The sequence below is a fragment of the Dichotomopilus funicola genome, assembly GCF_033296635.1.
Source record: "Dichotomopilus funicola strain CBS 141.50 unplaced genomic scaffold C8A04scaffold_55, whole genome shotgun sequence".
Classification (NCBI taxonomy): domain Eukaryota; kingdom Fungi; phylum Ascomycota; class Sordariomycetes; order Sordariales; family Chaetomiaceae; genus Dichotomopilus; species Dichotomopilus funicola.
The window spans coordinates 96,900-122,482 of NW_026944076.1; the positions used below are offsets into that span (position 1 = coordinate 96,900).

The window sequence follows — 25,583 nt, forward strand, 5'->3', positions numbered from 1 at the left end:
ATCCGGTACCCGTCCTCAGGACCGATGTGAAAGACGGCGAGACCAGGCCGAACCGCAGTGAGCCAATTGCACGGGAGGGAACCGACAGCGCGGGTGGCTGGCCTATGATTCGCTCGTCATCTACTACAGCCTTTTTTTCCTTTCATCTTTTTTTGGGAATTTGTTATTCCCCTGAGGGCGGACGCAGCCCCGTCTCTTCGGCCCCCACATCCGGTTCCTCCGGCCGTTGCCAAGGGACCCCCATGGATTGCCTCTCCGCAGCACCAAGGTACCCCTAGATCGGCAGACATCCGGCCGGTGTCCGGGGAACTGCGAGGCCGTCTGAACCGACCAACCCATGACCAACCTGTGGATTCATGGATGCATCGCTGCATCACTGCATCGCTGCATGGATAACATCTTCTACCTCTATCGCTACCACGCGCTCCTGCGGGCATATAGGGGTTGGTGATCCAGTTGGCTGGCCGGCCCTTTGCCCTCGCTTCCCAACCCTATCAATCACCACGCTCAGAGCATAACCGGGCAGACCAAACTAAACACCTAAAAGGACCCCTCCTTTCCCCACCCTTCGCATGCGGACGCGTACACACTACGCAGATGCAGATCACAAAGAGGCCTCTCTTCATCAACAGCCCATCCCATTACCCTAGGGCCATCGTTGTATCCCACAAGGGAGGGGAACACCGCAGGATCTTCAGCTCGCCTGGGGATTTGCCGGTGACCTTTGTCGGCGGCCGCTAGGAACTGTGATGCGACTAGGGGGGTTGAAGGGGCTTATTCGACCGTTTTGATTCCTTCCTGGGGCTTTTTCGGTGGCTGTTAATTTATTTTGTTACCGTTTTTGATATTATTATTTTCTCAACGTCCCTTTTCACTTCACAAGCCTCCTACATCCTAGGCTACCAACAGGATTGAGACGACAGAACGGGGTTGGTACGGATCGTGGGTACATATGTGACGAGCACATCCACAAGAGCTTCCAGTTTCGATGGCAATAGCGGCACCGAGTTCCTCTGTCTTCGCACCGAGTTCATAACATCGTCGACTTTAACTCCTATATCAACTTCATCACCACCAACATCATGGGTGAGTCTGTCGACAGCAATTTTCCCAGCCTGAGACACATCGACCCGTTTGGGGTATATCTTTCGGCCTGCCAAGTCGCTAACCAAAACCTGCATCGCAACAGTTGGCGTTCCGGGAAAATACAAAGGCTGCGAGAGTAAGTTCTTCGGCTTTTTATCACCGCATCAAAAGCTATCGAGTCCTTGGAAGTTAAACTAACAACCGTTTTTGCGTTAGCCTGCCGCCTGAAGCGAGTCAAGGTGCGTTTGTACTGATGCATAACACACCTTGTCCCATTTACAAGACATCAGCAAGCCTCCCCACAGTGCTAACTTGTATGGTTCAGTGCGACAACAAGCGGCCGTTTTGCCAGAAATGTCTTGTGCGTTTGCCCCTTAACTCCCTTTTATGCAACTGTCAACTCCCTACGCCCCCTTCCCCCATTTTTAGAGACAGGAAGTGAGAAAGAAGAGAACGAAACAAGAGACGCGACGGAAAACAAAACCTAAATGAAACAAGAAAACACCTAACACACCCAACCACAGGACAACAACCGCCCCTGCGCCGGTTACGAGCGCGAAGCTGTCTTCATCATCGGCACACTCGAAGACCAAGGCCGCTGCTCCTCCCACCCGCCACGCATCGTCAAGCCCAAGTCCAAGGCGTCGTCGTCCGGTACCACTGGTGCTACTGCTACGACCACATCAAGGGCGGCATCGAGGGCTGGATCCAGAGCAGGCTCGAGAAGAGTGAGCCCTGCTGGACTGGCGGCGGCGGATGCGGCACTTTATGCGGCCGCTGTGACTCCTGATGCGTCTACATCTGCTGGTTCGACCTCGGTTTTTCTCGCGACTCCGACTCCGGCTGCGAGAGCGACGGGTTTTGAAACAACAACAACAGCAGGAGCAACAGCAGGGCTGGATTACGCTGCAGATGGATACACCAGCGGTGGTACAGTTGACCCCTTCGAGGCGTGGGCAGCCTTTGGGTGTGAAGAGAAATGGCAGAGCGAAATGGGACTAAACACCAAAACCGACCCCACCATGTCGCCGTCAGCGGTAGTACAGGGCGTGCCGCGGCCGGCGTGGGAGGATACAGTGGATGTGTCCTGGCAAGGCGTGGGATATCAACTCGGGATGGCGGGATGCCGGACGGAGTTGGAGAAAGTCGGGCGGAGGGGGGGATCCAGCAGCATGGACTTCGATGGGAGCGGGACGACCAACAGGGTGACGTTGTCGCTACCAGAGTACCGCGCGCCGGACGTGCGGCCGGCGATGGATGGGGCGGATTTCCGGCTGGGGGTACAGTGCTGGATGTGTTTTGATCAAACAGGTACGAGCCATCAGGGGTCGGGGAGTGGTGTTTGTTTATTTTTGTATGAGGTGAGTGAGGGTCGGTGATGTGTTTTGTTTTGAATGGGCCACAGGGTCACTTGGGGTCGCCAGCCTGCTGGAACACTCGGTGTCCTCTGTTTATTCAGTATCTTCGGTTTTGTTTCTCAGGGGGTGGGCCAGGGTTAGGGTTCAGTTTTGGATTCTTTTGTTTTGTTCTGTTCTGTTTCGTGAACTACCCCTGATTTTGGCTTGGCTTGCTTGGCTAACAGGCAAACAACAGCACAACAACTCGACGGTTTTCAGCAACCAACCACATTGGAAGGACACACCCACACACGATGCGGTACGGCGGCTTGGGCCGGGCCATTTTAGGTCGTTCCCGGCGCACCACTTCTTTGCGCGGGTTTACCGACCCAATGTTGTAAGTCTTTCTTCCTTGCCACCCCCCTTTTTTAGGACGAGACTAACGCAAACACCACAAGATCATGACCGCCATTCTAAACCGTACCCCCACATTTCTTTTCGAGAACCACTGGCTTGTCACTCCTTACGAACACCATCCTAAAGCGCCCCTCGACCGACTCCTCGACCAAGTCGTCCTGCTCCCGGCCTTGCTCACCCGCGCCGACCACCTCTTTGCACAAGAGTCGACCCTCTCCCGTCGACTCCTCGCTCAGGACCTGCTCTGGAACTGTCTGGATTTTGAGCTGGGACTGAGTCGGTGGTATGAGTCAATGCAGCAGCAGCAGGATGAGGGGGGTGAGAATTCAACAGGGGGCCGGAAACCTGGGAGTACAGGGTCGGGACTACCCTACCGCTCAGCCCATATGACGGTGGCCATATTGTATTACTGGAGCTCTGTGGTGGTTTTCTACCCGACCATCTGGCGGCTATACTTTGCAGCGGCGGTCGACCCGGTCACGGTATACACGCCCGAGACTGCGACGACACCGGGGCTTTCAGTGCCAGGGGACCTACCCCGGAGCTTCCCTTATCTTCATCAACACCACCAACAACAACAACAAAAACAACAGCAACTACAACCCCCGACATCCCACCCACCCGACGCTCATGACCTCCCCGTCCCCGTCCCGCCCTGCCTCGACAGCGTCGACCCCATGCGCTTCGCCCTACCCCGCGTCCGTGAAGCCGCCAACCACATCTGTCGTACCCTCGACTATCTCCTTGTGAATCGACCTCTTGCCACAGCCGTCACTACCGTTGCCCAGCCGGCAGCCGAGTTCCACCCCCAGGGCGACTTTGCCTGGGGTTCCGAATGGAATTTCCCGTCCTTGTCCTCCTCATCGTCGTCCTCTTCATCATCACCATCATTATCATCATCACCAATTGAGCCAATGGCCGGGCCATCAGCAACAATAACAACAGCCGAAATACCGCCACGATCATCTGACCTCTCTGACCTCCTCTGGCACCCTCTCTTCGTCGCGACTCGTTTCTACAGCGAGCTGGAAGGCGTGCCTGTTCGCATGGATATGAATGCGAATATCCTTGCCTCGCCTACCACGCCCACCACAGCTACGGGAATAACTTCCGATACGATACCTGGACACAGCCACAGCCACAGTGGTGGTGGAAGTGGTGGTAGTGGTAAGGGCAAAGGACCCGTCACACACGAAGGCCGGCTGGAGCTGATGTGGTGTGAGGATCTACGGGGCCGGATGCTGGAGTGTGGGGGGGAGAGGGCGAAGGCGGTGATGGGCAGGCGGTGGGTGGGTGTGGATTTGGGGTTGTTGGGTTAGATATTGAGTTACGGTGGGTGGTTCTTTGGGGACTTTCTTTAGCCCGGTTCCCTTGGTTTGTGACAGACAACTAGCGTGGGTTATTGCGAGAGTGGGGGTAGAATACACTGGCATATCAGGAATATGCCCGGGACATATTAGAGCATTGCCATTATAGAAGTCGGTATGCCTATTCGACAAACAGATCGTGGATATTGAGATTTGAGTTGTTGAAATTTTCGCGATCGTGTGGTTCGTTGGTATAGTATGATTCATTCCAGAGTGTAAACCCCTCGACATGTTTAAAAAACAGCAAGAATACAGCACAGATCCGACCATATCCCAATAACTTACAAACTTTATGTGCTCTCCAGGACAAGTTGATATCAACATCAATATCCTACCCACTTCACTAGAAGCCCTAGGCATACTTGGCAATGGCTGTAACTGGTACTGTTCAATCGGTGTTATTCCATGTTTACCATATTATAAACACAGCAACCGCTGAGCGGCAGCATTCATATCGAAATGACCGACGAAGCAAGCCATACTCGGCCGGCCCTGTTTTTCATCAACAAATCTTTGCCGCCGGGCATGGATTGGTTGAATAGTTGTCGGGCCTACCTCACTCGTCAACGAACACCATATAACACGGATCTAGACAGACCAAGACAAAGGCAAGGAGAATGTGTCAAAGAGGAGAGGGTCGTTGCATCTGGGCGTTAGGACACAAGCACATAGCCTAGCAACTCTTTACAAAACCCACCCATAACTCCCCCACAGCTAATACTCAAAATCATCATCCACCGCCGGCCCCTTACTACTCGTCACACTCTCCTGCTTCCGATACATCTCCGCCACCTGCCTGCTACTAGTCGCCTCATCCGGCTTCTTATCATCCCGAATCTTAATAAACCTTGGAAACCGCAAACTAATCCCCTTCTCCCCACTCGGATCCACACCCTCCTTCATCCCCGCTTTGTACCGCGGGCTAAGCGTCAGATCAGCCGTCTTCACTTCCCAGACATACTTGGGCTCGAACCAGACGTCGGGCTGGTGCTGGCCGCCGGAGCTGTGGGAGTAGAAGGGCTTGGGCCGGTCGATGACGATTTCGGAGAGGGAGGTGTGCAGTTCCTCGAGCACGGCCTCGCTAAAGCCGGTGCCGATGTTGCAGACAGTTTCGTAGGTGTCGGTGTTGGGGTTGTAGCAGGCGAGGAGGAAGGCGCCGTAGACGGATGTGCGCTTGCCTTTGCCGTAGTAGGCGCCGAGGACGACGAGGTCGAGGGAGTCGCCGATGCCGGCGAGGTAGTCTTTTTTGATCTGTGCAATGTCAGTGCTCTAATCTCTTGTAATATGAGAAGGAAGCCAAAAAAAAAAAAAGAACAAGAAAATAAACATACCTTGAGCCAGTTGCGACTGCGTTTGCTCGGTTCATACCCGCTTTCCTCACCATCCAACATCTTAACCATCAGCCCCTCGCAAGAGGCCTTGACCGACTCGTCGAGGAACGCCTGGATCTCGTCCATCTCGCGGCCGTCGATGGCCGTGGCGAACGCAAGCTCGCCCTCGATAGGTTGAAGGGCCTTGTGGAGCAGTTCTCGACGCTCCCTCAACGGCTTGTGCACGACAGCTTGGCCGTTGAGGTAAAGCAGGTCAAAGGCAAACACGCAAACCTTGATCTTGACGTCTTCTGCTTTCACCCCCTTCTTCTTTCGGGTCATCAGCTGTTGGAAAGGCATCACTTTCTTCTCCTCAATGTCCCACGCCACGGACTCGCAGTCCAGCACAAAGCTTTTCGTGTCCTCCTTGACCCAGCTCGGAAGCCTGGCGAGAACGTCGGGATACTTGCCGGAGAGATCCTCCGAGTTCCTGGAAAAGATTGCGGCCACACCCTTGCCGACCTCCTTGGTGGCGCCAATGGCCGACTGGCTGAACTCTTCGTCCGTGTCCTTGGCGACGTAATGAATCTGTGCCCGCTCACCATCATACTTGTATTCGCAAGTGAATGTTTGGTTCTCAAAGCGGTCCAGGACTTCCGTGATGGCCTTGGTAGGCTTCGCTAACATGGGCTTCAGAGGCACGCCGGGGCGCAGCTGGCAGTGATCCGCCAGATTGTTGATGCCATGCTCAATCATCGCAGGGATGATAATGTCGTAGCTTGGGAGCTCGCTTATGAACACGTTAGCATCTCAGATGACCCGATCAAGCAAAGGAACACCAACCTGTAAGCCGTCTTGAGAATCGATTCGCCTTGGGCAATGTCTTCCGTTTTCGCCGTCTTGCCCTTCTGAGCCGCCTCGTGAGCGACTATCGCCTGAGCGAGCGAAACAATGACCGTCTTCTCGGCCAACCCAAGTCTCAGCTTGCCCTCAAGAAAACGGATGAGGTACTTGGCCTCACTTGGCCCGCCCTTGTCCTTTGTGATATCCACCTTACCGGTCCCTGTGGAATCCGCAGCTGAAAGAAGCTTCTTGATCGCGTCTACTTTCCTGGTCTGCGCGCCGTTGCCGCTCGTCGTGGCAATCCCCAGGAGGCCCTTATGGACCCCTTGCACCGTCAGGGGCTTGGGCTTGAACATGGTTGGCTGATTCGACCTCGACTTGACGGCAACCAGACCGAGATCACCAATCTCCTTTTGGTCTTGCTTGATCACCGCCAGGCTACGACCCGTGGACTCGCCAATCGCCTTCATGATCAAAGACTCGCCGATGCCCAGCTCGACGCCAGCATAATCCGGCGCAAGTTTGTTGACCATGAGCAGGACCGTCGACAACAGATCGTCGGGGGTGAGCCGCAAAACTTGTCGGAGAAATAGAGAGCAGTGGGCCATGATCTCCAGCCGCTTGGTGGTAAGTTCGATCAGCGAGAATGTCGTGCAGAGTGCGGCATATGGTACCGGCTCGCCCGCCTTCCAGTCTGGGTAGGGGTGCTTGGCGTCCGACTTGAGGGTAGCCTGGGCCGTCTGGCGGGCTTTGGCCGCAGCCTTGGGCTTCTCGTCCTCCTCTTCGGAAACTTCAGACGCAGATTCCGGGGTGTCTTCCTCGGCTTCGGTCTTCACAATTGGCGTCGGCTCCTTTTTCCGGGGTGATTTCGGCTTTGGCGATGCGGTCTTCTTGGCCGTCTTCCGCTTTGGCTCTGGCTCCGGCGCGTCTTCCATAGGTTCATCCTCCGCTGCGTCCTCCTCGTCCTCCTCTTCAATCACTTTCCTCCCTCTCCTGGGCCGTTTACTCGCGGGTGCTGCCACTTCAGCATCGTCTTCCGCTTCTTGCTTGACTTGCTTCTTCGGCGAGGCAGACTTGGCGGGCCGCCCTCTCTTCTTGCCGGTTTCTGTTGTTACAATCCAGTGTCAGCCTACTACCGGCGCAAACATCCAAGACCCTCGACCAACGTACCTTCATCCGACTCAGACTCAGACTTCTTGATTTCTGCCGTCGCCTTCTCTACACCCTCTTCCCCATCGACAGCAGCCGTTTCGTCATCTTGCTTCTTTTTAGTCGTCGCCTTTGTCGAAAAGCTGAGTGTCGTCTGCTGAGAAGGAGCTGGCTTCGCCTTGGTCCCGTTGGCCTGGCTAAAGAATTTGCTGCGATTCTGGTCAGTTTTCAAGCTCCCTCCCCTGTCACCTCAACCGCCATGAAAAACGAAAAGGAAATAAGAAGACCGGCAAGTACAACTTTTTCGGCAGGCAATATCACCTCCAAACCATCCATTACCCACCCCAAAGTCAACTGTCCACTCTTAACATACCCCAGCGTAGCCTGTTTCGGCGCCATGATGATCCTCACAGATCCCAAACAATGTCCCTCTCGCCGTCGTCGCTCGTTCTCAACTCGCCCCGACCCGCTGAAATTGCGTTCCGACCCGAACAACGGCCACGGCCTCTCACAGTGACGGCCGAGGGCCGTTCTTGTCGTGGTACTCTGAACCCTGCTGCCCCAACAACAGCGGACCCAAGCAGGGGTGGTGGTGGTCGCGGAAAAGCAAGTGATCCGGGGAAGAAGTTGCGGAGCCACCTTGTGTGGTTGTAAGTAAGAGGAAGTGAAAATAAGTTTGGATGGAAGAAAAAAAAAGAAAAAGAGGAATGGTGGGATGAAATGTGTTTTCGCAGGGAGGGGTTATATGGCTGAAAGAATTGACAACGAATCAATTGGGAAGATGGCGGTGCAAGGCCAACCTCTGATCAATCGATTAGGCAGGGAAGGCAGAGACGGCGCATTGGCATGCAGGCATTGGCTTTCCATCCATGTGATGTCGGAGCTGAAAATGGATTGAGCATGACGCGTTAGAACGCGACTTTTGGTGAGGCAGCAGCAGGCAGGGGTTGTCGCGTAAAGTGACCCGGTCACATGACCTGTTCTCGCAGAACTACACTAAATCGGGAATGGAGTACGAGGTCCAGACATTGTAGTGTACATACCTAGTTATCTGCATCTGTAGCGTATGTACGCCGCACAGTAATTACCTGGAGCATCTTCGAGGTTCCCGCCCTGCCTTTGATAGGGGAAGCAGATGCAGCATTGATAACAGGAAATGGTCAAAACAATTCATGGCTCTTTTTCAAGCTCCAACACGATCTTGCGATATTCTGGCGATGAGAAAAAAAGAACCACCAACGCGATCGTTAAAAACCCCACCCAAGGCTTCCCCGTTCCGAACCTTAATTTCAGGACCGTCCCAGGCTCTATAACAGATTAGGATAATGTACAAGAAAAACTCCCAAAACGCTCAGAACCTCACAGTTCCGGCATGTATCCGTTTCTCCCTGGTGTAATCCCTCAACGCAAGACTCGGACGCCACAAGCAAACCACCGCCTCTCCACCCAGCGATACACCTCGCTTAGTTGTTGAAGTAGAAAGCCTCATCCGGCGTCCGGCCGCGGATGAACTGCGGCTCGGTGCCGCGGACGTAGATGTCCTCGAAGAGGATCTTGGGAGTCGCCTCGGGGTGGGCCATGGCCTCGGCGGCAGCAACCTCCTCGTTGACGTGGCTGCGAGCCTCCTTGTCGATGGTCTTGAGCTCATCCTCCTCGGCGACGCCCCAGTCGAGAATGTGCTGCTTGATGCCGGCAATGGGGTCGTTGGTCGACCGCATGCGCTGGATTTCCTCGCGAGTGCGGTAGGTGGTGCCGGGGTCGGACATGGAGTGACCACCGTACCGGTAGGTGACGTACTCGAGGACAAGGGGGCCGTGGCCGTCCTCAGTCCACTGCTTGCCGTACTGGACGGCGGCCTTGACGGCAAGGATGTCCATGCCGTTGATCTTGAGACCCGGGATGTACTGTCCGCGCTTGTAGTAATCGGTCAGGGCGGAGGAGCGAGCCGCCGACGTACCCATACCATACTTGTTGTCTAAATGGTGGTTAGTCAGGGTAAGCTGAGGGATGGACACACAATGTGCAACTCACTCTCGCAGCCGAACAGCGCGGGGAGCTTCCAGAGCTTGGCCATGTTGAAAGCCTCAAACACCTGACCCTGGTTGCTGGCACCGTCACCTAAGACAAAAGCATGTCAGCGATCTACAGCCCCGGTATTTTCCCAAGAGTCTGGAGTCCCATACCGTAGAGAATAACAGTAGCCTTCTTGCTGTCCGTGTACTTCTGGGCGAAAGCAAGACCAGCCCCAACAGGGACCTGGGCGCCGACGATACCGTTGCCGCCGTAGAAGCCCTTAGCGAACATGTGCATGGAGCCACCCTTGCCGTAGGCAATACCCTCACGACGGCCGAGCAGCTCGCCAATGATGGAGCGGATGGTACCGCCACGCATGTAGGCGAAGCCGTGGCAACGGTACGAGGTGATCACGTCGTCGTCCTTGTTGATCGCATGCTCGATACCGACGGCAACGGCCTCCTGACCGGTCGAAAGATGGCAGAAACCCCGGATCTTCTTCTCCTTGTATAGCCTGTCGGCGGCCATCTCCATTTGCCTTTATCAAACGCAACAACACACAACCGTCAGCGGGGGAGGTCCTTTCTCGAGAAGCCAAACGCCAAACATCCTTATCATTCGGAGCCACCAATCGCATACCTCACGGTCACCATGTCGCGGTACATCTGCTTCAGCTGCTTCTTCGTCACCGCGAGGGTGTAAGGGGGCGGGTCGAGCTCGTAGGTCTCGAAGCTCTCGTCGCTGAGCCGGACGTTGAAGGGCTCATCTTCGGACTGTTTCGGGGAGGGACAAAAACCATCAGCAAAGAAGGCCAATTGACTGCGGGGAGGTCCAATTATCGAATTCAACCCAACCCAGCTACTTGTAAAGCGGCCGGATAGGCAGAAAAAAAGTCCCCGGGGAGCATTGGACATAGGACAGTTAGCCTACCTGCGGAACCGAGCCCTTATCAACCTGCGCCGAAGCCGCATTCGTAGTGACAGTCCTCCGGGCGGCGATGGGAGCAGCCTGGGCACGCTGGACAGTGCGGAGGGGCGCTGCCCGCGATATCCGGACGGCTCGCGAGAACATTATGTGGGATGGATGTGTGGTGATGTGGAGGTGAGAAAAGGTGGGGAGGGAAGAGAAATCGGTAATTCCAAACCAGGAAAAAGAGAAGGGAAGGGGGGGAGGAATGGAAGGCGGGCAGTGAATGCGAGATCGCAAAGTTCTGCTCTCGGGCGCTTTTTTTGCTGCGAAAGCTGGGCCCTGTAGCGGTTTGAGAAAAAGGGCGACCCATTTTTTGGCGTTGGGGCAACGGAATGATGCTTGTTGAACAGACACTAAGCCACTTTGGGACAGCTAGCATGGGTTGGGGCTGGGTGGTCCGGGCCCATCGGACCTCCGCCGACCGCGCGCTTTTTGTCTTGACAGCTCGGAAAGGCCCGACAAAAAAGGCGCCAAGCGCCTGAGTGGGCCTGTCAAAGTCGAGACAACAGGCCTTGCCGCGCGATGGACGTGGCCCTGCATCCGGTCGTTTTTCGTTGTCGGAAAGGCGAGCTAGGTGCTTGGAATACGTAGCTCCAGCAGACCTCGTTTGTTCATTATCTCATAACCCACCGAGGACACAAGCCACGATTGCGATTACATGTTGCATCCGATTGCTGAAATTACAACATTGAACACTCAAAATGGGTAAAGGTTTTATGCTGTTTAATGAATTGTTTATCTCGAACATGTCCCCTATCCACTCAATAGACACCATCACGGAAAACCATGAGCAGTCCGGACATAGTCCACATGGATTATGTAGTTATGATCCACGTTACACATCTAAACCGACATTGTTGAAAGTCCCCGAAGACAGCCAAGCAGATCGGGATTCAAGGGATCAACTAACCCACAACCCACAACTTAGTCACATAACATAACCACGAAGAACCGGATGTACTTCAAACCGCTTCCGTACTCTTAATACAACGCGAGTGTTTGTAAGGTAGAATAAACACAAAATGTCGGAACTCACAGCTGAAAATTGAAATAAAACCATCGCCGGAAGCCGCCCAATCGCCCAACCCCAAATCCTATTTCCTCCCAATGCTAATCCGCTTTGATTGCGCCCGATATCTTCACCGAAGCCATGCTGATTGTGTGTAAAACGCCGTAGCCATGCCCATATCTGCCTTCTCTTCTTGTGGTCTTATTGTTCCTCCGTCTCGCTCTGTGTGTGTGTGCGTATGCTGGTTGAACTAGTCCCAAACCCCCTGATCTGGCGCTATTATTGCCTCACAGGGTTCAACTAGAAACGCCAGTTTGTATTGTTTGTGTATGTGTGCGAGCCGAGGTAAAAAATGGGTGGGGTATCTGCGAGTAAAAAAAAGAGAAGTGAAAGGTTGGGCTTCGCCCAAAACTCCCAATGTTGTTTAGTGTGGATGATGGTGCCGCTTCATTCATCGTCATCGAAAAAAGTCGGACCGCTCTGTTGAAGAGGTGCGGTTGAGGGACCGATATCTGTCATCTCCACATCCTGGATTCCGCTGCTGGAACCGGAACCGCGGTAGTCGAGCGAGAACGCGCTCAACGGACGATCTGAGGTAGGCCCGTCAACCCTTCGTTTCCCAGGCAACATGGAGCGCTCGTCGTTGAGCATCTCTTCTGGGGGAGAGAAGGACCAAACCTAAGAATCCGTGTTAATAATTGATGTGCCCAGAGGAACGCCGTGAAAACTCGAGTGCTTCGCATCCTTACCTCCATCACAGTCCGGCTGTTTTTAAGCGCCATAGCAACGCATTTTTCCTCCTCAAAAGCAACGCGCCAGACAGCCTCGCCTTGGGTGACCAACTCGCGGACAAGGTTACCTGTCTTCAGGTCCCAAACCTTGACCCGCCCGTCGCTACCACCGCTAACCACCCGGGTATCGTCGAATTGCAGGCTGGTCACACTGTTGTCATGGGCGGCGAGCCGGTGGATGGCACAGAACCTCTCCAGGGACCATACCCTCACAGATCCGTCGCTACCGCCTGTGACAAGTGTACCACCGCGCATTTGTAGCTGTCCAACGAGGGAGGTATGTCCTTGGAGGATGGCTTGGCATTCGCTAGAACCAACCATAATTAGCGTGACGTTCGAATGTGCAGTCACAAAAAAAGAACACTTACCCAGTCTGGGCATTCCAAATCCTCACGCTTGTATCCAAACTGCCAGTTGCCACGCGTTGTCCGTCGAAGGCGATAGCGTAGATGTGGCTGTAGTGCCCTTGAAGGGTGTGCAGGCAACGCCCCTCTGAGATACTCCAAACCTTGGCTGTGGCATCGTAGCTACCAGAAACGACAATGTCGCCCTTGATTTCCAGGCACCGGACGCTGGCTTGATGGCCCACGAGCACCTTCTTGCACACCCCGGTCCTGATATCCCATATCCTAAGGGTGGTATCTCGGGACCCAGAAATTGCGGTGTTGGCGTCCGACATTTTGAGGCAGCGGACAGTGGAAGTGTGACCCCGGAGAGTATGTAGACAGGCACTAAGATCAGTCATGTTAGCGATGCTAAACCCCCCAACCAAATTTCCACCGCCGAAATCAAACCTACCCAGTAGACAAATCCCAGACGCGAACGTCACGATCACATCCACCGCTAACCAGAATGTCGTCCCAAGGCACCATAGCCCAGACGCCCATAACATGGCCCTGCAGTGTGCGCAGTGCATTCCCTTCCGTGTCGAACACATGGATCTTGGCGTTATCCAGCGCGACCACGATGTACTTGGAGGTGAGATGCAAGCTGGTGACAACGCCACCGTCCTGCGTGATATTCCGCGACACATTGTGGCCGCCGGCCCGCCAAGCGGCATCCACCAGATACCTCTGTTTGAAGTGTGACTTGTAGGACCTGAGCATGGGTCGCGAACTGGCACTGCCATCAAACGTGGCCGGGAGTGAACTCGAGGTGATCGCGCCGGAAAAGGTGTGGTTCGGTGACTCGTCGTTGTTTTGGCCGAAGGTGTAGGGCTCGGCCCTCGCTGCCGCAGCCAAACGGACGGAATGTTGGACTTCAGATAGCCTCCGCTGGTAATCGTGCTTCACGCAGAGATTCTTCCATGTCATATCGTCACTTAGCAAATCCCGCCACCGGCGTGAAACTTGTGATGCGCGCGCGAGGACTTTCGGGTCATCAATGAAGGACAGGATCTGGAAACTATTAGTCAGCTACAGCGCCCCAACTGCACGAACTGAAGGTGGGACGGAAGACGCACTCGAAGACACAACTCGTCCGGTAGTGTGGTAAAAGGATCCTTCTTCAACAGAGGGCTGACGAATTGGTGCACGAAACTCAATTGCCCGCTAGTGCAAAGATTGAGTAGATCCGCGAGCAATCGAGTCCTCTGTCCACCACTACACTGCAGAAAGTACTTGCGCAACCCCGAGAGATGGGCTTCCTCGTCCTCTCCAGCAGCGCCCCAATCCAATCTCGAGTGCGATGGCCCAGGCGAAGCAGCTGGCGTCGGCGGTGGAGGGGGCGAGCCCGTAACTTGCTCGAAGTCCGCCGCTGGTGTGCTCATGCTCGGCGTGGGCGGGCCGCGCGGACGTTGCTGCCCCTGCGAGAGCTTTGCATTATGCGTCTTCAATGACAACTCCTCGTTGAAGGCGGCCCCTCGTCGCTCCGAAAAACTCAGCGGTCGGTTGGTGTATGGCGGTGGCGGCATTTCGGCAATGGTCGTCGGGACGAAACGGGGAAACCGGTAATTATCAATAACCAACAAGAAGCCCTTCTCCACGCGATCGTGGTCGGATGTAGGTGACCAGATCCTAAGTGTCTACCGGCAGCACTAAACAAAAGGATCCCAATGCACGATCATGCAGTCCCAGCTTGGTCGGTCTCCACGTCGCTCGGGGCTCGTGCAGATGACGTCGGAATGCCGGGCCTCGGATCGTGACAGCCGGAGTCTGGACTCGCAGGTTCGCACGTCACAAAACCCAGTGTGCGTGCACAACGCCCTCCGAGCACCAAACAAGGAATGAATATGCCACAGTCGGTGGCTCCAAATTCAGGAATTCGGTCGTGGCCCGACAAACGACAGAACGTTTCGGATATTAAGAACGAGGGAAACAGCCCAGAGTAGGCGGCCCGTTTGGCGAGGAAAAGGGGTGGCGCCGGACTCGCAGTTCGAACGAAGCGATGGGCAAAACACGTTGTTGCAAACAGTCGTGCTAGTCCATCAGTGTGTACTTCCAGATCGTCGGCGATTGCGGGGATCGAGGGGGGGGAGAGTCGGTCGTCGAGAAGGCCAACTGCTTTTCGGGACCGGGCGTGAGGGCTGAAGATGGGGAAGAAATACGAGGCGGGAAGGGGCGGTCTCTTGGGGTTCTCTCAGTTCCCCATGCGCCGAATGGGGAGCAGGCTGGATGACCTGGCCAGGGGGTGGTGGTACTTGGCGCAAATGTACCCGCTCTGCCGCTTTCGCTCTTTCTGCTCTCAGCGTGTGAGATTCCGCGGCGCGCAACCTGGCGCTGTGCTCCACAGCATGGACCGCAGCCCAGATGGCACGGGCCCCGCTGCACAACAACGCCGGCGGGCCCACGGCCAGTGGGCAGCACCACCTGGCTTCGACCGCCTGGCTCATGCTCGACCGCCACCTGTTGCGGCCCCTCTCATCCTTCAACCCTTTGATCAAATGGAGCCACGCAAACAGCTGGTGGTCACAAAACTCTGGTTCCGCGCGGCGGAGAGCGCGCTCTTTTACTCAGGGCTGTGGAGATCAGAGTACATGTACCAAGCGGGCCGCACCTGATCTTCTAGGTTGGTTGTTGAGAACACTGCGTTGGCAACATTGGGCCGCTGCTTGTCCTCGCTTGGTCCGTTTCCATGCTCGAGAAGCAGAAAGGGGCTCGAGAGATCATTCTCATCACCCATGGGCATCTCTTCCTCCCCCCGGAGTTACTGTGTACATGTACATACCTGACTAGTCAGTGCTAGTGTAGAACAAAATACCGGTGCCTGATAGCGTTTGTGTTCGCGAAGGTCCATTTTTCTTTTTTTAAAGAGGCGAAGCCTCCCTTGAGATCCGGAATCGCCCAAAAACCTTGTTCCTGGCGAAACCCCCGATGACGAGCCCGACAACCTTTCAAAAGCCAGCAGGGTTCGCAAGCGTCGACTGGGGTCAAGGTACCGGCGGGTTACAGCGAGGCCCGCTTCCTTGCTGGCACCTGTCTCCTGCAATACAGCGGGTGACCAGCCGATCCATGGTCCCCAACAATCCCATCAACCTCTCGGCTCGCAACGTGGATTGAAGCCACCGAAAAGGGACAGAGACCGGCGGCCAAAGTCACTTCATCTTTCGGGCCCCAATGTGCTTATTTTTGTTGCGACCAAGTCAGGCGGTGCCGACGCGCGCATGAGGCACGCAGCCAAACCACAAAGCGATTGCATCAGCCTGCATGGGACGGCCGGACCTGAGCGAGGCATGGCATGGAAACAGACAGAGCAGCCGTTTGTGAGACAACAAGCCCTGCATGGGGGTTGAAATCGAGGCTAAGGAGAGCGCTTCGGAGGACTCGAGACCAATTTTTGCATCCTCGATCGAACCTGAATCTTTTTATGCTTTGTCGTTCCGTTGCGTTGTCGCGCCTAAACTCCAAGGCTCGACGATTCGCAAGAAGACGAGTATCGGACAAATACTGGATTGGGAAGGATGTGCTTCTTGTCGTACCACTCACGGAGCTTCCGTCCAGTCCGCTGCTCAGCCCACCCGACTCCCGACTCCCGTTCGTCTCGGCGCCGCTCGACGGCGGAAATAACGTCGCTTACACTCCAATACCTTCTCACCAAATTTCTAGCCAACAGCCCAGACTGCCCGTCGAAGCCAACCTCCTCAAGATATCGTCCGCACCAACGCAACAACCTCGCCGCACCCTATCACATCACAACCCAGACATGGGATCACTAATTAACGTTAGTGTAGTTGGGCCCCAAAGCCACCGCTTTTCCTAGTGCCCCGCGAGTGCCGCCCTGCTGTTGCTGAGGAAAGCAATCAATGTCAGACGCCTCTCGTCCAACAGCCCGGTGGTTGAAACAACCGGGGGGGCATGGGCTTCGTGCTGTGCCCTGAAACGCCGCCCCCGCCTGCCCCTCCGGCCGTTCCAGAAATTTTATTAGCCCGCCTTCATTGGAGCGTTTGTAATACACCGTACCTTTCCTCCCAAGGTCTAGTCCAGTATCTTGTTCAAGTCTTCGTGCTCCGTACGGATCCATACACGGGCGGTCAGTTTTTTTCCAAGCCTCCCTTCATCTCAACTTACACTACCTATTATGTCCACTAATCCGGCCCTCGGCCCGAAATGCACACCTCCATTGGCGCCGGGCATGAAGTTGGCCAACACCGTTTCCCCGTTCCTTGGATTCCAGGCTTGCGTCATTCAGACCCCCAACCCGGGAAAAGGCAACTCCACCACCAAAGAGTGGCAGTCGCACGACGCTCCTGCCGTCTGCAAAGCTAGCACAGAAATGTAACCAAAAGCTGCACAGGTGACGAAACGAGAGACTCCCTCCCGCTGATGCCGAAGTTTTCCGGCTGGTTGTTCGCCCTTCTCGTGAGCAGGCCGCAGTCAAAACCGTTTTGTAAACGTACGTTGGATGGAGCACACACAACTAACTCATCAATTGTTATGAAATCAAGATGAAGCGCCATAGCCGATGGTGAAACAAACGTCAAAAAATCCAAAACGCCCGCTTTCTCTAAGCCACGCCAGCTTTTTTATGCCTCGGTATTACACACACAATACAGTACGGGCGTGCCCGTGACAAGTCCACAAGTCTATCCCAAGTGCCCGAAACGCCAGATCCCCCACGTGTAAAGAAAAGGGGCAGAAATTGTGCACTATTATATCACACATCAGTGGTGGTGGTGACCGAATCGTGTGAGCAATGGCAGCAAGAAGCCAACCACCGTTGCGAGAGTGTCTCGCATCTGCAGTTTCGCTTGCCGCTTCCCGCCAGGTTCCGCATAGCCATTCGCGGTCGGATGGTGGTCGTGGCTGGCAGACTGGTTTTCCTCCTGCATCGCATGCATCGCAACGTACCTAAAGCAGCATTAGTCGAGTACAGCTCCCCAGTGGTAAGGAAGCGGTAAACTAAGGGGGCAACGTACAAAAATGTTCCAGCACTAAATAGAAGCAACATGCCAGTCCACCACTGGGCGGATTCACCTTCCATACTCTCACCCCCGACCAGCGAAACGAGGAAATAAGTGGCCAAAGCCCCCGCGGGAGCAGCGAGGCTGAACACCATCAAATGCACCCGCGTAGCCCGCTTAGAAAGGCCCTGCTTCAGCAAGATGGAAGTGAGCCCAAACGCGGCCGGCGCTTTGTGCACCAGGATCGCAAAGAAGATGATCAGTCCCACGTTCAAGTTGGCCGTGGTGGCCGACGCCCCCATCGCAATGCCATCTGCTGCTGCGTGAATGACCAAACCCATCGTAGTCGCTAGACTGCGGCTCTGCTTGGGCGACGGGGCGAGAGAGCCCAGGAACCCCTCAGATTCTTCGTCCCCAGAAACGCTTGACCCGGCCAGGTTCTCTAGACTGACATGTCTGCTCGTAGGCGCGCCCTGGAATCGCTCGGATGCGTGGCGGGGGAGCCGGTCGACTAGGAACATCAGCGCGAAGCCCACGACGAGGGTGAAGCCGATGCTGAAGGTGGGCAGTTCGTTATTGAGGGCTGCCTGGCCGTCGTCCGCGCGACCTGAAAGCCAGTGGGTGGTCCGTCGTCGAAATCGGTCCGGGTCGTCGGCGGGCAAGGTGTCGTCGAGATGGGAGTGCTGCGACGCCGCAGCTAGCGCCTCAATCCCTTCGGGGAGAATGACGATCAAGCAGCTGCCGACCAGTAGGCCGGCGCCGAGCGAGGCAATCAGCCGGAGTTGGGTGTGGGATAGGGAGAACGATAGTGGGAGTGCGCCGGCGAGGAACGAGCTGTTTGCGCAGGGAGAGAGTCAGCGTGCGTGCACAGGCCGGGAGTTGGGAGGCTCAGTTGTGGGAGTCAGGGGACTGAGTTGTTGGACTTTCAAATGGACGTACGCTATCGCCATAACGACCTATGGTAGCCAGCAAACAATCAAGCAGTTAGCCCACTGCCCAGCCAGGATCGCATAACACCAGCCCTCCATGAATTTGCGACGGCCACACTCACAGAGGTCGCGATGAGAAAGATGAGGCCGGCCATCTTGAAGCAGTTGCAGGAGAATACACTGCTGGGAGAATTGGATGCCGCTCCCGCTTGGGTCAACTCATTGGCGCAAGCTGGCCAGAAGAAAATCAAGGCCGCGTGGTGGAGTTGAGTCCGGAGGTTTTCTCGAAGCTGTCCCCTTCGGCTGAGCCCGTTGGCTTGCGTTATTCAGCCTGGATTGGGGACTTGGAAAGGGAGAAGATCAACAGCAATGCCATGCTTTGCCCCGCCGCCCGCAGCTCCCGTTGCACTTGCCCTGATTCGGCTAGTCTTCATCGTACTTGTGCTCCGTGCCACCCGTATTGTAGATTTACTGTGCTTGGTTTTGTGAATTTCATGTTGCCAGAGAGGAGGACAGGAGAGGAAACAGGACGGAATTATTATTGCGCGTACTTAGCTATGTAATACAGAATGAATACCTCGTACATGTAACACAATTACACGGATCAATACTCAACTTTGGGATGCGGTTGTCGTTCCTGAAGCGTGCTCTCGGAGGCGGAACACAGTGCGAGACCGTGCCTTTGATCAATTAAACCTGGCAACGCGGGACGAGCGCGCCCCAGCGCGTCGCGGTTTCTCGATGCAGCTGCAACCTTTTCCAGAATGCGACCAGCATCTTAACTTTGCGACCGCACACTTCCGAACACATAACTTAGTCCCAGAACCTCGACATCCATTACCGCAGAATATGTCATCCGACGATAATTGTAAGTTCGGTCAATATCGCAAAGTTTAGTTATTGATTAATATCTGATTTTCTTTTCGCAGGGTCGCAACCGGCGGATGAGGCGCTGTCCTTATCGCTTGTGTCGCCTTCGGCGACCGGTCTCAAGACCATCGGCCACAGTTTCAACCCCAAACACACATACCAGTTATTTGGCGAGGAGCAGGAGATATTTGGTTACCGAAACCTCGAAATCGACATCCGGTATCATGCGAGCGATATGCGCCCAAACGTATCCATAAAATACAGCAAGAAATTCACCGCCGTGGGCGACACCCAAGCCGCGGACCTCGATGGCATCCTCCGCGAGGTCTTGCCCGATGTCGCATTCCAGAAGAAGTCCGACTTCGAAACAGCGATCAAAAGTGCGCGGAAAGACTGGACACCTCCCGGCACCCTTGCGACAAGCTTCACGTCCCACGGCAACACATTCGAGATCTGGAAGGGCAACCTGGCGGACGTCGCAGTGAAGCAGTTGGTCACCCGCATTCAAACGCTTGTTCCATTCTTTATTGAAGGCGGAACCCCAATCGATGTGGAGGACCCGGATGCCGACCGATGGACTGTCTTTTTCCTCTACCAAAAGCAGGAATCTGCAAGCGACGACAGCGGGAACCCTTATATCTTTGCCGGCTATTCGACAGTGTACCGGTTCTTCCACTTCCGGCCGCTCACGCCGCCCCAGTCTCCCACCGAAAGCGACATCGAGAAGGCCACGCTCGCGCAAGATTTCGACCTTTCCGAACTCCCCTGCCGCAGCCGGATCTCTCAGTTCCTCATCATCCCCCTTTTCAAGAGCAAGGGGCTTGGGTCGAAACTGTACAGCCACATCTTCCAGGAGTACATCAACCACCCGCAGACCGTCGAGATCACCGTCGAAGACCCCAATGAAGCCTTCGACGACCTCCGCGATATCGCCGACCTGCACTACCTGCGCACACTCCCCGAATTCCTGGCGCTGCGCATCAACACCGACATCACCATCCCCGAGGCCGGCGCCGCACCCAACAACATCGTCGATAAGGACGCCGCCGAGGCGGTGCGCATCAAGGCCAAAATTGCGCCGCGCCAGTTTGCGCGCGTGCTCGAGATGCACCTCCTCTCGACGCAACCCGCGTCCCTGCGGGAGTCATTTGCCCAGCTCGCTGAGGCCTCGACAGCTGAGTCTAAGGCTTCTTCTTCTGCTACTGCCGCCGGGAAACCGGAGCGCGCAACGGCAGCGCAACTTCACGAGTTCCGCCTGTGGCGGCTGATGCTCAAGAAGAGGGTGTACAAGCACAACCGGGACGCGCTGGGGGAGTTTGAGATCCCTGAGCGTATCGTCAAGCTCACTGATGCGGTGGATAACGTCAAGTTTGACTATGAGCGGTTGTTGGACCGGGCGGAGCGGCAATTGGAGGAGGAAAAGGAGGCGGTTGGGTCTGCTTCTACGTCGAAGGCGAACGGCTCTTCTGCTGCGGTTAATGGGAAGCGCAAGGCGGTGGATGAGGCGGAGGGCTCGGCTACCTTGAGTAAGAAGGCGAGGTTTGAGGATGCGTGAGGTTGATGAATCCTGGGAAATGATTTAGGTGGCGTCTCGATATGATAGGTGTTGCCTTGTCTCTTTTTTCTCCTTTTTCCCTGGAATGTGTTTCTTCCTTGGAACCCGTGTACACTACGGCGTTGGGCGGTGGTATTCTGGCTTATCACGGTGGAGTGATGGTGGTTACCCAGGAGATTTCCCTTGCGGTTGGGTTCCCGATGATAGCGGAATGGAAAAACAGCATACTATTGATCCCCATCTATACCGATTTCTTGCCCTGAGTGCCCTTAACGAAACGAACAATGCACCCTCCACATAACCATGTAATATTCACCCCTCATCCTTGAACAACAACCCCTACTGCAACTGACTCCCCGGGAACCGCGTCCCATTAACGCCCTGCACGCCCTGTCCCAGCTGACTCGCAACCACAGTCGCCTCCCGCACCGCCCTCGCCACCGTCCCCCTCACCCTCCCCTCCTCCAATACCAACAACCCGCCAATCGTGCACCCGCCCGGCGTGCTAACCTTATCCCGCAGCAGCGCCGGGTGATCCCCATTCAACACCAGCCCCGCCGCCCCTTTCATCGTCTGCGCCGCCATGCGCTGGGCCTCGGCACGCGGCAAACCCATCGCCACAGCACCGTCGATAGCGGCCTCCAGCATGAGCGCGAAGAACGCCGGCCCAGACCCGCACAGCGACGTGCACGCGTCCATGGTCGACGGCGGCAGGTAGGCGACCTCGCCGATGCGCTTGAAGATCCAGGTTACGAGCCCCATGGTGTCTGGGTCGAGCGGGGGGTTGGAGATGCCGATGACGGTCATGCTCTCGCGGATGAGCGAGGCAGTGTTGGGCATGGCGCGCACGACGCGGCAGCGCACGGGAGTGTTGTCGTTGGCGGCGGTCAGGGTGGATTCGATTTGGGTTTCGGGGACGCCGGCGAGGATGCTGATGAGGAGCTTGCCTTCGAGGGCGGTCGCGAGACCCGGGTCGGAGAGGACCTCGCGTACCATGTAGGGCTTGCAGGCGAGGAGGATGATGTCGGCTTTTTGGACGGAGGCGACGTTGGCGTTTTGGGCGATGGTTACGGAGTTGAGGTGGTTGGCGAAGGTGGCTTTGAGTTTCTTGGCTGACTCTGGGCGGCGGACGCAGGCGATGAAGCGGGAGGGTAGACGGGTGGTGACGGAGGTTTCGTAGAGGGGGGTGGAGGTGCCGGAGGCGCTGGGCTTGTTGTGGGCGTCTTGGATCTCGTCTAGGGAGGCGAGAATGCCAGAGAGAATGGCGATGCCCATGGTGCCTGGTCAGTCATATTAGCATTTTGTAATCTCTTCAATATTTCCTGAGAACTACAAAATATTTCGGGGAGCTATCTTTCACTTACCACAACCGAGAACGGTCATGGTGAGCTCCGAGGAGCCCGAGGAGCCACTGTTGATGGAGAGGGCACTCATATTTGCTAGCCGGTTGTCGTTATTGTTGTTGTTGAGAAGACGTTGGATAACGCCGAAGTTCGGAGTGTGAAAGATGGTCCGTGTAAGTGAAACCAGACTGATAAGGCAGGGTTGATTTCGCGCAATTGTCGCTGGAAATGGGAGTCACAGGTGATGAAATAAATCTGGACTGAAATTGGCCCAAATAGGAATTGACGAATGTTTACAAACAGGATCAAATCAAGTGCAACGATTCAACCCTCCAGTGTAGATGCTTATCTGTCTCAAAACTTTTTATCCGAATTCAAAGAGCAGGGAAACCGCTGAGGGTCCCTCCCCCACGTTGCCAAATTTTCACCGCCTACCTAATACGGTTAGCGCGCTCGTAGAGTTTCTCGACCCCTGCAGCATGGGCTTCCAGAACCATGCAGCTGCCAGTTTGGATCTGAACTCCAAGCTCGTGCAGAATTAACTAATGTTGAAGCTTTGTCGTTTAAGTTACCTCATGCAACACCTCCGGTTCTTCGAGTTCCCCCATGCCAGGATTCCTACCAAATGACGACATCAAACCGCCATCCATAGCATTAACATATCCATCACAAATTACATGATTTCGAACCTTCCCAGGACCAACCACAAGACCCGGGAAACACCACCATCATGGCCGACCCCTTCGAGGTGCGCATGCGCTTCACGAATCAGCTCCGCCAGCTGAACGCGTCGGTTAATTCCGCGCAAAAAGCCGCCCAATATGCCATCAAATACCGAGACATGGCCGAGGATTTGCATTCCTGCATTCTCGAGCAACTAGAAAGGGTGGGTTTTGTTGGATGGGGGCCCTCGACGCTTGGTTGGTTGGGTTAGTGTTTGCTGCCCGGTTTGCTAACGCAGAGGGGGGGACGGAATAGAGCAACATGAATACCCGGGCGAATATCATGTATTTCATCGAGCACTTCCTCGAGTTGGCGAATAAGGACGGTTACGACGACTACGTGCGCATGATGCAGCGCGACATAATAAGGGTTGTTGACGCGGTAGCGCCAGATGACGGGTCGGGAGCGGCTAACGTCCAAGTCGTGCGGAAGGTAAACTATGTCCCCTATCTGCCCCTCTTTGTTAACCTCGGCCCGTCGTTCCACAGCTAACCATCGCCCTACCTCCAGGTCCTCGTCGCCCTCCAGAACAAATCCCTCCTCGAAGCCCAAGCCGTAATCCAAATCGACGAAGTCCTCAAAGAACGCGACGCCTCCGCCCAAGACATCGCCATGTCCTCCCCACTCCCCAACGGCGGCACCGACGACCTCAGTGATATGCCCCCAGCACGCACTCTCCCCCCTTACAACAACCACACCAGCAACAACAGGCGAGGAGGTGGTGGTGGCGCGGCCGCGCCAGGTCTGGACAAGAAACAGATCGAGCAGCGGATGGAAGAGGACCGGGAGCGGCACAAGCGGCAGCGGGAGAACATATGGGCGGTGCCGCCCGGTGAGGATGCTGAGATGGAGAGGTTGTGGGAGGAGACGAGTGATTTGGGGGAGGATGATCATCGGCTGGGGGAGGAGGAGTGGCTGGAGTGGCAGGCCGAGTTTGAGGCGCGGAAATGTGTGCATCAGAGGGAGGCTGATGCAGCAAGTAGGTGAAGCGGCTCAGGGGTGTCTTTGGTTCTTTTGTAAGAGGGGCCGGTTGTGGGAAGCGCATTGCATGGAGTTTGGGTTGGGTCTCGGTGTACTGTGGCTTTCAACTTGGGACGGCGTTTTGGAATAGGGGTTAGAATGATACGTTCTCGGGTTCTCTGCCGGAAAAGGCGAATAGGAGCCAGATCTAGTGAAGTCTTCAAGGATGACAAGAGGGAACGGTGAGTATATCTCGTCTTATAGTGTTACAGTGCTGTGTTTGTACATGCAGCGGGGGAAGCCGCAGGCTCGTTGTCTCGTAACATGTCGTTTCCCGGCCCGTCTGTCTATCACGCCCCAAACCGCGGGTGAGGCAACAGCCTTCCTCACGAACGACACGAAACCAACTGGCCGCCTCTCTCTCTATCCGGTCCCACAATGTCTTCTTCCATTGCCCCACACCAACCCGATTCTCTACCTCCATCCTTTCACTCATCCATTCCCCTACTCCATCGTAACAACAGCCCCCAAATCCTTCATCGTAGCCACAATCTTCTCCGCATCCTCCTTCGGCACAGACTCCTTCATCTGCTTCGGCGCACTCTCCACAAACTTCTTGGAGTCGACCAGACTGAGCCCCAGCAGGTTCTTGATCTCCTTGATCACCTTGGGCTTGGCGGTCGCCTCGAACGATTGCAGCTTGAGCGTGAAGAGCGTCTTCTCGGCCGCTGCGGGGGCTGCCTCCTCTTCTTCGGCTGCTGCTGCTGCCGGGGCGGCTGCCGCGGGGGCCGCGGCGAATCCGCCTACGGGGAGGTCGGGGATGTTGAGGCGGGTCTGTTTTAGGGTGGTGTGTATGTCAGTATGTTAGGCGGGATATAGCTTCGGCACAAAGCTCCTCTTCCGGCCCATCACTTTGGTCTCCCTTTCAGTCCCCCCCGCATAGATGATATATCCGCACCTTCAAGTTCGAAACAAGGTCTGCCGTCTCCAACAGAGTCAATTGGCTAATCTGGTCGACAATAGCCGAGATCTTGGGGTTGATCGGGGCCGCCGCAGCGGCATCGGTCGAGTTGTACCTCCTCGTCACACGTTGTTGTTGCTGCTGGAAGAGGGAGCTCGAGGCGCGAAGAGGGGTCGTGGTGCTGCTCGTGCGCAGTTGGCGGGCGCAGCACTGGGCTGCGTACCGGCAGGAGACTGACATGGTGAACGAGGGGTTGTGTGTGGGCGGTAGGAAAGGGAGGGGGACAGGGCGGCGTCGGGCCTGGCGGGCGGGAGATTCGACGGTTCGCGATGCGTTGCCCGCTGCTGCTGTGGTCGAAAAGCCGGGAATTTTTTGGCCGTGGTTCGAAAAGTCTACCGGGGGGTGGTGTGATTGGTTGGCGGGGCCGGTCAGTTGTTGGCAGCTGGGTGAAGATTAATGCTGGACAAGCTTCGGAGTGGCTCGTGCGTTTGGATGACAGGGATATGGACCCCTGTTGTTCCTCATTCGGCAACACCCATGCCGGCGTTTGGGGATGCCCCACCATGTAATTCTCAGTGAAGAAAAAAAAAGTTGAGAGAGAGAGAGGAAACAT

General features: G+C 55.6%; 8 protein-coding genes across 8 annotated transcripts; 3 read left to right on the forward strand and 5 right to left on the reverse strand.

Moving 5' to 3' along the window:
- Window positions 1-1,082: 1,082 nt before the first annotated feature.
- C8A04DRAFT_30762 (uncharacterized protein) lies at window positions 1,083-4,159 on the forward strand (the record flags this gene model as incomplete). The annotated part of the gene is made up of 7 exons (XM_062781511.1): window positions 1,083-1,086; window positions 1,190-1,222; window positions 1,303-1,325; window positions 1,412-1,447; window positions 1,611-2,366; window positions 2,680-2,820; window positions 2,882-4,159. The coding sequence occupies 7 exons, from the start codon at window positions 1,083-1,085 to the stop codon at window positions 4,157-4,159; spliced, it is 2,271 nt and encodes a 756-aa protein (XP_062635022.1).
- Window positions 4,160-4,921: 762 nt separating this feature from the next.
- C8A04DRAFT_38925 (DNA ligase 1) lies at window positions 4,922-10,593 on the reverse strand (the record flags this gene model as incomplete). The annotated part of the gene is made up of 9 exons (XM_062784392.1): window positions 4,922-5,458; window positions 5,539-6,307; window positions 6,361-7,415; window positions 7,523-7,718; window positions 9,022-9,484; window positions 9,541-9,627; window positions 9,693-10,060; window positions 10,162-10,295; window positions 10,453-10,593. 9 exons carry the CDS (start codon window positions 10,591-10,593, stop codon window positions 4,922-4,924), a joined length of 3,750 nt encoding a protein of 1,249 aa, XP_062635023.1.
- Window positions 10,594-11,947: 1,354 nt separating this feature from the next.
- C8A04DRAFT_13885 (quinon protein alcohol dehydrogenase-like superfamily) lies at window positions 11,948-14,203 on the reverse strand (the record flags this gene model as incomplete). The annotated part of the gene is made up of 5 exons (XM_062777890.1): window positions 11,948-12,178; window positions 12,250-12,598; window positions 12,660-13,022; window positions 13,090-13,688; window positions 13,754-14,203. The coding sequence occupies 5 exons, from the start codon at window positions 14,201-14,203 to the stop codon at window positions 11,948-11,950; spliced, it is 1,992 nt and encodes a 663-aa protein (XP_062635024.1).
- Window positions 14,204-17,389: 3,186 nt separating this feature from the next.
- C8A04DRAFT_30767 (zinc transporter ZIP9) lies at window positions 17,390-18,713 on the reverse strand (the record flags this gene model as incomplete). Its single annotated transcript, XM_062781512.1, has 4 exons — window positions 17,390-17,576; window positions 17,645-18,463; window positions 18,569-18,585; window positions 18,681-18,713. The coding sequence occupies 4 exons, from the start codon at window positions 18,711-18,713 to the stop codon at window positions 17,390-17,392; spliced, it is 1,056 nt and encodes a 351-aa protein (XP_062635025.1).
- A 694-nt stretch (window positions 18,714-19,407) lies between these two features.
- Window positions 19,408-20,983, forward strand: C8A04DRAFT_30768 (acyl-CoA N-acyltransferase; the record flags this gene model as incomplete). The annotated part of the gene is made up of 2 exons (XM_062781513.1): window positions 19,408-19,426; window positions 19,488-20,983. The coding sequence occupies 2 exons, from the start codon at window positions 19,408-19,410 to the stop codon at window positions 20,981-20,983; spliced, it is 1,515 nt and encodes a 504-aa protein (XP_062635026.1).
- Window positions 20,984-21,322: 339 nt separating this feature from the next.
- C8A04DRAFT_13911 (pyrroline-5-carboxylate reductase dimerization-domain-containing protein) lies at window positions 21,323-22,417 on the reverse strand (the record flags this gene model as incomplete). Its single annotated transcript, XM_062777898.1, has 2 exons — window positions 21,323-22,263; window positions 22,348-22,417. 2 exons carry the CDS (start codon window positions 22,415-22,417, stop codon window positions 21,323-21,325), a joined length of 1,011 nt encoding a protein of 336 aa, XP_062635027.1.
- A 639-nt stretch (window positions 22,418-23,056) lies between these two features.
- Window positions 23,057-24,036, forward strand: C8A04DRAFT_30770 (CTD kinase subunit gamma CTK3-domain-containing protein; the record flags this gene model as incomplete). Its single annotated transcript, XM_062781514.1, has 3 exons — window positions 23,057-23,212; window positions 23,305-23,481; window positions 23,560-24,036. 3 exons carry the CDS (start codon window positions 23,057-23,059, stop codon window positions 24,034-24,036), a joined length of 810 nt encoding a protein of 269 aa, XP_062635028.1.
- Window positions 24,037-24,513: 477 nt separating this feature from the next.
- Window positions 24,514-25,210, reverse strand: C8A04DRAFT_30771 (ribosomal protein L7/L12 C-terminal domain-containing protein; the record flags this gene model as incomplete). Its single annotated transcript, XM_062781515.1, has 2 exons — window positions 24,514-24,843; window positions 24,968-25,210. The coding sequence occupies 2 exons, from the start codon at window positions 25,208-25,210 to the stop codon at window positions 24,514-24,516; spliced, it is 573 nt and encodes a 190-aa protein (XP_062635029.1).
- Window positions 25,211-25,583: the final 373 nt, after the last annotated feature.